Source organism: Thalassophryne amazonica, chromosome 12 (assembly GCF_902500255.1).
Source record: "Thalassophryne amazonica chromosome 12, fThaAma1.1, whole genome shotgun sequence".
In the NCBI taxonomy this organism is placed as follows: domain Eukaryota; kingdom Metazoa; phylum Chordata; class Actinopteri; order Batrachoidiformes; family Batrachoididae; genus Thalassophryne; species Thalassophryne amazonica.
In genome coordinates, this window is record NC_047114.1 from 49,950,090 (window position 1) to 49,962,267 (window position 12,178).

The 12,178-nt window shown below is 39.7% G+C and overlaps 1 protein-coding gene across 3 annotated transcripts in view; it reads right to left on the bottom strand.

The window, feature by feature from the left end:
• Positions 1-12,178, bottom strand: part of rnf220a (ring finger protein 220a) — a 507,503-nt gene that overhangs the window by 13,524 nt on the left and 481,801 nt on the right. For all 3 annotated transcript variants that reach the window (XM_034183510.1, XM_034183509.1, XM_034183511.1), the window contains exon 12: positions 7,608-7,719. In XM_034183510.1, the coding sequence (XP_034039401.1) occupies positions 7,608-7,719 (112 nt within the window). The remainder of the gene's footprint in view (positions 1-7,607; positions 7,720-12,178) is intronic.

The window sequence follows — 12,178 nt, forward strand, 5'->3', positions numbered from 1 at the left end:
CAGTTATCGGTAAAATGCGCCGATCAAAAGGACCGATCACAACAGTGCAGGCAGTAGCGCAGGGAGCGCTTGGTGTGTTTGTCAGGAAAATGATCATTTCTCTACACTGATTACAGACCCTGCAGCGGGTCCGTGATCAACTTTGCTGCAGTGCGGCTTTGCTCTGAACCTTGAACCAATCGAACCAGTGGTTCGCAGATTGAAGCAATGCTTCGAGCCTTTTGCTTCGTTTATACTTACTTTCTTTCGCTTAATTTTCTCCCGCTAAAACCCTAAAGAGCATACGTCTGTGAGTATTATTTACCTTTTCTATGTTAAATCGACCTGTTATGGTCTTCTGAAACAGTTGATAGATGCATTTTATAACTTAAAAACGGGAGCGATGCTAACGCGTTAGCATGTCTATGGCATTTTCAATGTTAAAAGTTAGCATTACGCATTTGCAGCTGTCATCACGTTCGGGTGCATTTGTTTTCAAATTGTAATATTTCTTAAATTTATTTTTGTTTATATATTAATTTATTATTATTTTGGGCATGATCCAAATATGTACTTGATCGGTATCGGCCTTGATCGGTATCGGCCGATCAAAATTTCAGTGATTGGTGATCGGCCTAAAAAATCCTGATCGGTGCACCTCTAACTAAATTCATTTTTCCCCTCAAAATTCCACTCACAACACCCCATAATGACAACATGATAAAGTTCTTTTTTGAATTTTTTCAAATTTATTAAAAATAAAAAAAAAAACTAAGAAATCACATGTTCGTAAGTATTCACACCCTTTGCTCAATACTTTGTTACTTTATATAGCCTTTGTGAATATGATGCCACAAGATTGACGCAACTATCTTTGGGCAGTTTTTTGCCCATTCCTCTTTATAGAATCTCTCAGGCTCCATCAGGTTGGATGGGGAGTGTCGGTGCACAGCCATTTTCAGATAACTCCAGAGATGATCAATCGGAATCAGGTCTGGGTTCTGGCTGGGCCACGCAAGGACATTCACAGAGTTGTCCTGAAGCCACTCCTTTGATATCTTGGCTGTGTGCTTAGGGTCACTGTCCTGCTGAAAGATGAACTGTTGTTTCAGTCTGAGGTCAAGAGCGCTCTGGAGCAGGTTTTCATCCAGGATGTCTCTCTACATTGCTGCATTCAATCTTTCCCTCATTCCTGACTAGTCTCCCAGTTCCTGTTGCTGAAAAACATTCCCACAGCATGATGCTGCCACCACCATGCTTCACTGTAGTTATGGTACTGCACAGGTGATGAGCGGTGTCTGGTTTCCTCCAAACATGACACCTGGCATTTATACCAACAAGTTCAATCTTTTTCTTTGCAGACCGGAAAATTTTGTTTTTCATGGTCTGAGAGTCTGCCATGGTCTGAGAGGCTGCCATGTGCCTTTTACTAAAGAGTGGTTTCAGTCTGGCCACTCTACCATACAGGCCTGATTGATGAATTGCTGCAGAGAAGGTTGTCTTTCTGGAAGATTCTCCTCTCTTCACAAAGGAATGCTGGAGCTCTGACAGACTGACCATTGGGTTCTTGGTCACCTCCCTGACTAAGGCCCTTCTCTCCTGATCACTCAGTTTAGACGGCGACCAGCTCTAGGAAGAGTCCTGGTGGATCCGAGCTTCTTCCATTTACGGATGATGGAGGCCACTGCGCTCATCGCTTCAAAGCAGCAGAAATATTTCTGTACCCTCAAAATTTCTGTAAATCTCAAAAACTTTTTTCACATGGTCATTACTGTGTATTGTGTGTTGCATTTTGAGGGAAGAAATGAATTTCATCCATTGTGGAATAAGGCTGTAACATAAAAAATGTGGAAGAAGTGCAGTGTTGTGAATGCTTTCTGGATGACCTGTATACTTTATTCATATCTACATCTCTCCAAAAAGTAAAAACTACAGAAAGATACTTATATGAAATCTGTTCAGAGGCGAATGATTGAGCATTTGAGTGTTTTTGGATGTAGAATGATGCAAATCTGTGATTAAGTGGGAAAAATACAAAGTGCATCCCATTATGATGTATAGAGCAACCTGTTTTTAGTACTGATTAAACCCCCCCCCCCACACACACACAAATTTTAGGGGTTACCTCACTTACGCAAACAAGCCTTACATATAAAGTGTAGGTGACACATTATGCCATATTTTATTGAATATTTGAGAATAAAATTAAACAACAGCTTGAAATTGATCTTTTCCTGGTGCGCAGTTACTGAGGAGATAAATATTTGGATTTTGAACTACATGCCTCTAGAAACCAGGAATGTTTCAGGCCCAGTCATAATATTGGAGAAGAAGGAGGAAGTGACATCAGCACAAGAACCAGTGTCTTAACAGACCCATTAATTTATGGATTCATTTATGGATTTTTACAGGCTACTGACAGCCCATTTCCACCAAGTGGTTCGGGTCGTAGCTGCCCTATGTTATCGGTGTGAGAACGGTTAATTCTCGCCGGCACAATCCTTATGCTTTTATATTGATGAGCGCGCACTTGCACGGTGTCCTCGGCTTCTCCACTCAACATGGAGGCAAAAATGACTATTTTCAGATTATTTTATTGTTTTGTGAATCATGGCATCATTTTGTCGTGTGAGACGTTATGAGCAGCTTTCAACTTGCAGTGCAAAGTGGCTCATTAAGAGCAAAGACGAGAACCATCTGCTGCACTACTGCCGGCGCTGTGACATGGCACCAAACTCCTGTGTGACAAATGGACTTTGCTTCAGCCAAGAAAGAAGGAATTAAATTATTTTCAGATGTCGTTTTGTAAAGGTGGATAAGTTTTCAGATGAACTCACCGAAACGGACAGGTAAGACTATATTATTTACTCCTTCTTTGAATGGTTTTAATATTTAATAATAACGTGTTACACTATTAACATACAGTACATTAACAGTATTCAAAAAGAAAACAATATTCATTTTTAAAATAACTGATATTTTCAGTTCCTCATGTCATTTTTTAGATTTGAAATGTATGTACTGTTTTCTAAATAAATAAATTGAAAATCCAAATTTCCTCATCACATTTTTCTGATGTCAAGAATCGTAAAAGAAACTTAAAAAAAAAATGTTATAGTCGTTTATGACCACAGAGCAGGAAAAAAGTTTATCATCTGCTGCATGCCGAAATCACCTGCATTATTTAATTATTTTATAATCACCATTCTGTGTTCTGAACTCTGCCAATATCGTCACTGTTGTCAGACTGCAGATCTTACTCCAAGGTTTCTTCTCCCTCACTGTGGTCTAAATAAGGCTCAAAACCCTAAGGCTGTGTCCTCCACAGCTGCTTCAGAAAAACCTTCAGACTGGACAAAAAAAAAAAGCTCCATACTAGAAAAAAAGTCATTCAAAAACAGCTCAACCTCCGCTGTGTTTACATTTGATTTTGGCTTAAATCAGCAGGTGCTGTTGTGGTTATGACGTAGCAACAATATGGCTGCGGCTAAAATTAAGCACAGGCTTCAGACACCTGTTGTTTATCCTTCACCTGTGCATTTATCATCGACTTTTATTGTTCAGGATTTTTTAAAATATCAACATTTCATCATTTTTAGTGATTATTTGTGCACATTTTTTGCTGTCACCTACACCTTAAACCCCACTCAGCATGACAGACAGGCACATAGTTATTTAGATAACGACAATGTTTGTGATTTCATCTGATTTTCATTTAAGAAAACAGAACAAATACAGGGTTGAGTCTCCCACATGCCTTCTGGCAAAATGATACTCAATCTCCATGCAGCCTTTTTAAGAAAATTATTCTCTGTTCCACTCCACCACAAAGCCGTACAACTGGTGATACAGCATAAAAAAGTTGCATGTTGCACAGTTTCTCTCATTACAGCCACAAAAGCCTATATATCCCCTTCAGAGGTACCATGTGTGTTTTGGTGGCTTCAATCACTGGTGTCCTTGTACAGCTACTTAGTTTTTTGAGACATTCCAACTCCAGTCAGATTTAATATACATTATAATGCTGTTTGTATTTAATGTTAATGACTGCTTAGCCTATCCAGTGGTCCCTGGCTGTGAGGCAGGGTAGATCCTAGACAAGTTGCCACTTTATCGCAGAGACAAACATAGTCACATTGTCACTCACACCTACGGTCAATTTTTTCAGCAATTCACCAAACCTGCACATCTTCGCAAATGGGAGGAAGCCGAAAGCCAACACAGGGAGAACATAAAAATTCCACACAAGAAGGAAAAGGTCAAAAGCGAACCTGGGACTTTCTCACTATGAGGTAACAGTGCTAAACAATAAGCCACTGTACCGAAAATAATCCTTACATTTAGTTTGTCCAATTACTTATGGCCTGGGAAAATGAATGAGCTGTGTATTAAAATGACTGCAATTCCTAAACGCAACATTTCACAGTCTCACTGCATGATGGGATTTAATGCACAGACCAGCCTGCCACCTGCTGAATGCTTTGTGGATGCTGTGTGGATGATGGAAATTAGGAGCAGTTGAGGCATTAGCGAGAGACAGACTTTCTGCAGACAAACGTACTATATTGAAAAAGTAAACCTTTTTTGTATGACATGTTGTTTAACATGGTTACAGCTCCATGCAGCCATGCAGAAAAGATTTAGTATGAATTAAGACTCACTTTTGCATATAACGTTACAAAACATCAAAACTTAAATGTGAACAAATTTTAAAAGGAATGCCTGGATTCATTTCAGATATCAAAGTAAAAAAACAAAGTTCATAATAGCAAAACCTAAATCAATTTCTTATCAGGGATGTACAGTTTGTACCATTATTTATTACTACTGAATACAAATTTTCTAAAATAAATAAATAAATAAATAAATAAACTGTGACAATTTACAATAATTTAAAAAAATGTCTGGTACTCAGTGGATTGTAGGGTACTGCTGGCTGCCAAGGACAGTATGTGGTTTCCAAATATTTCAACAAGGCTGCAGTTTCTTACCTGTGTTTAAAACAAACTTTTGATGCAGGAACATTAAGGTGAAGGAGAAATGTGAGTAGCAACAGTATGCCATTGTCCCACTTTAACCGGCAATTTGCCAGATTGCTCCACGCTGCAAAAATACAGGTGTGTCTCAAAAAATATGAATATGGTGAAAAAGTTCAATATTTGTCAGGTATTTCAGAGAGCAAAATTTTACATATTCTAGTTTCAATACATAGAAACTAAAATGTTTCAGCCATTTTTAAAATTTGTATTTTGATGATTACAACCCCCTGCTCCAAAAATATAGAAAATGTGTATCTCAAGATATTCAATATTTATTTCAAGTCAACAATTTATGCAGTATGAACACCATGAATCTCTCAAATCTGGTTCAGTACACACAACCACAATCATTGGGAAGAGTGCTGAAGTGACAGAAGGGAAGTTAAGCCACATAAGGTCATTGTTAAAACCTCTGGCTGTTGACCGAGTTCTGGATCAAAGCACAGCCACAGAACGTTGACTGGAGGGGAAATGCGTGGTTGAGAAAGATGCACAAGCAACAGGGATGATCTCAGCTTTGAGAAGATTGTCAAGCAAAGTCGATTCTAGAACTTGGCAGAGCTTCGGAAGGAGTGGACTGAGTCTGGAGTCAGTGCATCAAGACCCAACATGTACAGATGCGCCCAGTAAATGGGAATCAAGAGTTGTATTCCTGGCGCAAAGCCACTCTTGAACCAGAGACAATGTCAAAAACATCTAACTGGACTGTTGCTCAGTAGTGCAACATCCTCTTTTCAGATGAAAGTAAATTCAGCATTTCATTTCAAAATCAAGGTCCCAGAGTCTGGAGAAGGAGAGGAGAGACACAGAATCCAAGCTGCTTGAAGTTCAGTGTGAAGTTTCCACAGTCAGTGATGATGCGGTGCCAAGTCATCTGCTGGTGTTAGTCCACTGTGTTTTATCATGTCCAACGCCATCCTCGCAGTTTACCAGGAGGTTTTAGAGCCAGCTGATGACAACCCTCATGGAGATGCTGATGTTGTGTGTTGGGGGGTTTGGCTGGACATTTTGGTGTTCTTTTCTTTGCTCTCCAGGTGGTATGCAAACTGGTTTTTGTCTGTGGAGAAGGTGCTGGCAGAAGAGTCCTTCACCCTCATCAGCATGATTTGCAGCACCTGTGGATGATGCTCACGTGCAAACTTAAAGACTTTCAGCTGAAGCAGATAATGAGATGGCGTTCTGCATTTAAGCCATGAGTGATTCAAGCAGAATTGCCGGGAACTCGACCCTGTGACGTTCGTTTGTGAGACGCTGAGGACCGCGCCTGGGTTTGACACATCGTGCCTGTGAAGGAGGACGGGTGAGGGACACATGCTGTCAGCACACATCAGAGGTGATTGATTGTCTGAATAAGTGTTAATAGTTATTTGGTATTTTGTTACGCAGTATATTTGAACATTGATGAGAATTGTGCAGCTCGCTTCTCACGGCCGTGGCGTGCGGACTGATGATCCTCCACCTGTTGTGAGAAGCTGCTCATTTACATAAAGCTTAAATTCAGACCTGAATGTGTTGCTGATAGTGTGTGCCTTTGAAGGATATTAGTTGTAGCTGTTGACTTACCTCACCTCTTCTATCCTTCACAGAGTCAGTTTGTCGTGTCCACCTGGGGGGTGTTTGGCGGTGAATGTGAGTCCAGAAGCGCTGGGCTTCGATCCCTTTGGGCGCTGGAGAGCCCACCGTCCTTCACTCCGCCAGACAAACGCACTTTTATGTTGTACACTGAGTATCGCACAAGAAGGGGTAAATAAAGTTGTTTTGTTTTTTGGAACCGCTTTCTGGTTATTTAGCGCTGGGTTCAGTCAGACGCAGGTCCGCTCCTCAACCCGCGTCGGCACATAACAGCTGATTTCCTTTTCCAGCAGGACTGTGACCTGCCCACAGTGCCAAAACTACTAACTGGTTTACTGACATGGTGTTACTGTACTTGACTGTCCCCATAGACAATCCCTCATAGATTATCTATGGAATATTTTCAAAAGGACGATTAGAGACACCTGAGGCAACAATCCAGCAGACCTGAATGCTGATATCAAAGCAATCTGGACACCTCAGCAGTGTGACAGGCTGATTGCCTCCACGCACACCGCACTGATACAGGAATTCATTCAAAAGGACCCGTAACCAAGTACAGGATGAATAAATGAATATAATTTCTCAGAAGTTAGACATTTCTGTATTATAAATCCTTTTTTTAAAGTGACCTGCTGAAATATTCTAATATTTTGATGTATGCATTTTCTAGTTTTTGGCACCGTAGGCTGTAATTATCAAAATTAAAATAAAAAAAAATGACTGAAACATTTTAGATTCTATGTACTGAAACTATAATATGTAAACTTATCGCTTTCTGAAATACCTGAGAAAAATACTGAACTTTTTCATGATATTCAAATTTTTTTAAGCTGCATCTGTAGATGAGATGCCACTGTTCAAAAAGTAGCAACCAGTTTCTATAAAAACAGCCATCATCCTAAGTATGGCTTCATCTGACTATGGTACTACAAATGTACTTATAAATTCTTCTGACAGGTGGCACAATACGCAAAAAGAGAGCACAAAAAAATTTCTCATTCACTTTGTTCTTACCATGCAAATGAGGCATTTGTATCGATCTCCCCGCAGTATCTGCTTCTCCAGCTCTCTGATTCGAGCCTTTAATGCCTCCATAGTGGTAGCCGTGGACTCCTCCTCTGTTACTCTATTGAAGGGATAGAGATCCATTTGTTTAATTCCACTCCATTCATGAAAATGAGAGTAAAATGTGTACTTTCAGTATAATTTACATTTAAAAATGACTTTTGACAAGACCCAAATCTCTTCATACTGCAACTGTTTCTGGTGTTCAGTCGAAGAATAACGCTAGGCATACACTACACAACAATCCAATATGAAAGCTCTTCATGCCGGGATGATAGAGGAATGCATGTCTCATTGCACCGAGTATGGAGTGCTTGCCGATGACATCAGACCACAACAGAGTAGTTCAATCAAGTTCAAATATCCTACCATGGGACCAGTCCCATTTCCAATATTACGTCATAACACCTTTGGAATTCTTACATACATGTTGTTACAAAGAGACGGGCATACAAACAGGGGCGCGCGCGCAGACACGCTTGTGTGTGATATGTACATAACAATGAACTGACCTCTGCTCAAGTTCCTTTGTTGAAACCTTGAGCAAGAGCAGCCAAACGGGAAAACAAAAGCTACACACCTATAAAGGGCTCAATTTTAAAGGTGGACACATGAAGGTGTCCGACACGCGTGAAGTCCTACTGCATACGTACAACATACAACTCATTCCTGTGGATTGAATAATTCACATGTACTAGATAAATTGTGATCCATACGCACCCCCAACCAGCGGTTCCGAGCACCACGTGAACCATGGATTAATTGCAAATCATCAGTGTGATTTCGTGTCATGATGACTTGTTTTCATTTTTATTTCCATGCATTCACAGTAAAAATCACACTGTGAGCAAAGAACCTGCAGCTTCACATGCATGTTGCTGCTTTGTTCAGTGATGTGGGGCTGTGGAGTGCGACTTTTTTGCACAGATTTCCTCAAAAGCTGCAATGATAAATCTGCTGTGTGCCCTGTTGACGAACAGATCAAAACTCCGATCGAATCCGATAAGAATCAGCCAGAAAAAGGCAGTGTTGTTTTTGATCAATCATTTAACTTGATTTGCTAAAAAAGTGCACACTTCCTCTCCCTTTGTCAATGAGGTGGCGTGAGCAGCCAGTGTTTGCTGATGCCCTTTCATAACGCAAAGCCAATAATACTGATTAAAAACAGCCAGTGAACCCAATTTCTCTTCTTCTTTGTCCTGTAGCTGCATAAGGACTGTGCAGTGGTGGACCCACAGGGGTGAAAGATGGGAAAGGCCCCCCCAAACCCCCACTTTTGAAGATTTCTTTTTACATAATAATAATATTAACCAGATTCTACTTTGACAAATATAATATTAAGACTGACTTATTGTTTTATTTAAGAATAAAGTAATGCCATTTGAACCATGCTGACTTTGAAACCAAGCTGGCTGAAACTCCACAGCTATGGCCAGAAGACACTGTGCAATCACATGTTCCCTTGGTAATAAATAACTCTTGAAAACCAGTATCTATGTCTTCAGATGATATCCATTTTGCTGGGAATTTACAGAATTTAAAGTGTTTGTCTGGATTCTCATATAATTACTGAGGCCAAAATAAGGCCCCAGACCCCCAGCTGACTTTCATGATTTCTCATTCCCTTGGCTGCAATTCAACGCAAACTGGTATGGTGTTTTTTTTATTTTTTGGTTGATCCAAAAAATAAATAAATAAATAACAATCCATGGCTTAAAATCCATATCCGATCCAGATCATAAGCTTTGTGATCTGTGACACCCCTTCAAAATATTTGTCTTTTTGCACACATACAACAACATTTCAAGGACTCAATAAAACATGTCCCCATTATACCGTATTTGCCCATCGGATGACCCAGGACCAGGCATCAGCCCACACCTGTTTTGAAGAAAACTGGTTAAACTCCCAACTCAAATTACATGGAATACATTTAATAAATGAGAAATGACAAAAAATGGACATAATCAGGTGAGTTATTTGTGATTAAATTAAACATTTTTTTGAAATTGGCATTCCGATGTACACAATATTGGCCATGCTCATGCACCGGCCCACCCCCTCTTCAGGCAGAATTTCGTGTGAAGAGCACTGGGCCCTCTGAAGGGAGAACGGGGTATATTTATTTCTCACTCTCTACAACCTGTGCAGCACATCATGTCATCATTTTATGCATGGCCAACTTAAGACAAAAAGGTAAATTCTCTTTACGCTGACATCTGAGCTACTTATTTGCAGCACTCAATCTCTCAGCTTTCCAAGTTTAAGTGTGCACCATCCCTAATGAGAATTCAGTTTATTCCCGCCTTTACATATCAGTCAGTGTTTGATTAGGCATGTTTTTATAATTCAGTGTCACTTGCTTATGGCCTTTTCTTCTGCAGACTGTGACATGTTCCTACAGTGGAAGTCTGCTGTCATTTGGCACATAGTTTGGCATGCTTCTACTGAACCCATCTTTGTCATTGCTTTCCGTATCAAGATCTATTAGGCCCCCCATCCATTCTTCCCTCTATGTGTCCAATATATAGTCTGACAATCTTCTATTTAACACAGCTGTATCCTCTAAGGACCTACCCTATGGCAGATTTACAACTTTAGCTCATTCTACGAGCTCCCTCTCTCGTTTCCACCATCCTATAATTTTCCTGACACTGCCCTCCTTTTCATCCTTCATGCTCCGAATCTTGACTGTAAATGCCCTCCCTTATTCCGTGAAGGCCTCAAATTCACCTTTCATCTTCTGTATCAACTGTTATGGTATTCCAACAACCATTGTATCTCCTCACTTCAGCATTTCTTCACACTTGATTCACTCATTCCATCCTCCATTCTGTTCTCTCATACATTTATTTCTGCTTCCAAGCAGCTTCTGATTAATGTGCGGCACGATAACCGAAAATGTGCATTTAACACTGTGCGACAGCCTATGAAGCAGCTATAACTAAATCAATATTGCTGATGCACAGCCCGCAATACTGGTGCTGATGATTTGGCACCGAGATGAGACCAGATGAGTCAGAGAGTTTTTATTATGGTCATCCGCTTGTTTTCTGGCAAGATACAACACTGTGTGTTTATAGTGATATGGTCATTTTGCAGCCTGATAGCTAGCTGATCTATTGTATTGATCTGGATGGGGAAGGACAAGCAGAGAGATGAATGTAGACACATCTATATGAATGTTTGTAAGGAGCCTCAGCTATGGTTTCATTTACTGAATCAGCAGAGGCTACAGGGGAAAGAAAACAAGGCCAGACATGCGGCCAGTGGTTTGCTCAATATCGCCAGTCCTGTTAATCATCGAAAAAAGATTCTCATATTAAAGTAAATACTGCTTCTCTGCTCTTTAATAACCCAAAATGGTTATGGTGACACAGCAGGAAGATGCACTTTCTTCACAATGTCTCTTGGATAAAGCCATCACATTGTAGCTCCTCTCTGTAACCTCATCACCATTCTATGTCTATAAAGAACTAGATGGACCCCGAATGTGAGACTTCACTCCGTGCCCTATAAACTGCTTTACCCTCTGTTCTTATTAGTTCTGAGCTTGTAAAAAGCCCTTTAGCCTTGATTAGCCTCTTAGCTTATAAAGTAGTAGACTCTAGACTAGAATGTTTGAGGCTGTCCCTCAAACAAGGTTGTGTCTTTCTTTTAGCAGCTTCAATAAATCCTTGTTGCAATCAAAAACAAAACTCTGCAAAGCGATTCTCCTTGCTTTCTCAAAGTTGAACCAAATAGAAAAAATATTTAAATTAAAAAAGAAAGAAAAAAAGACTTGTCCTCTCTCCTCCCATTACCACTACTAGTTTCTCCTCGACTCAATACCATTCCAGAATATTTATACAGGGTGACTCAAAAAAAAAAAACCAAAAAAAAAAAAAAACACAAACCATAAAAGTTGTAATAAATCCTACAAAGGTCAGCGAATGTCAGTCTGTGTACGATAATTCATCAAAGTTTGAATTATCTTGGTTGATTTGCATAAAAGTCATGTTCTTTCAAAATGATGCTCCAAATGGTATGTGATTTGTTGGCGAAATAGGCTTCCAGGCAAAATGTATTTTCCTTGGTTGACCAAGACATGCTGGAGAAGACGATTGTTCCAATCGCCTTTCAACATGGGTTCTGTGTTTTGGAGTCACCCTGGATAGATATATGTCACACATTTTAATTTGTTTATGACATTTGAAATACAAAAAAAAAAAAAAATCAAATCTCTGAAATTAGCTTCCTTAAACTCAAACTGAAACCAAATCTCTATAAGTTGATATAAATTAATTAAAAATATAAAAGCCAAAGTGACGGGTTCCATAAGTAATGAATGCTTTGGTATAATACCTGTAAATAATCAGTTTTATTGCCAGTTTTCTTCAGATAAGTCAGGGGATGGATACATGAACATTTCCAAGTCAGTGAATATGTGAAGAAACACAAACAGTATGGCACTCTATGGTAAATCTGTATGGAGTAGATAGTTCTAAAAACAGTGACTGTGCAAGAAAGAGAGGAGTGAA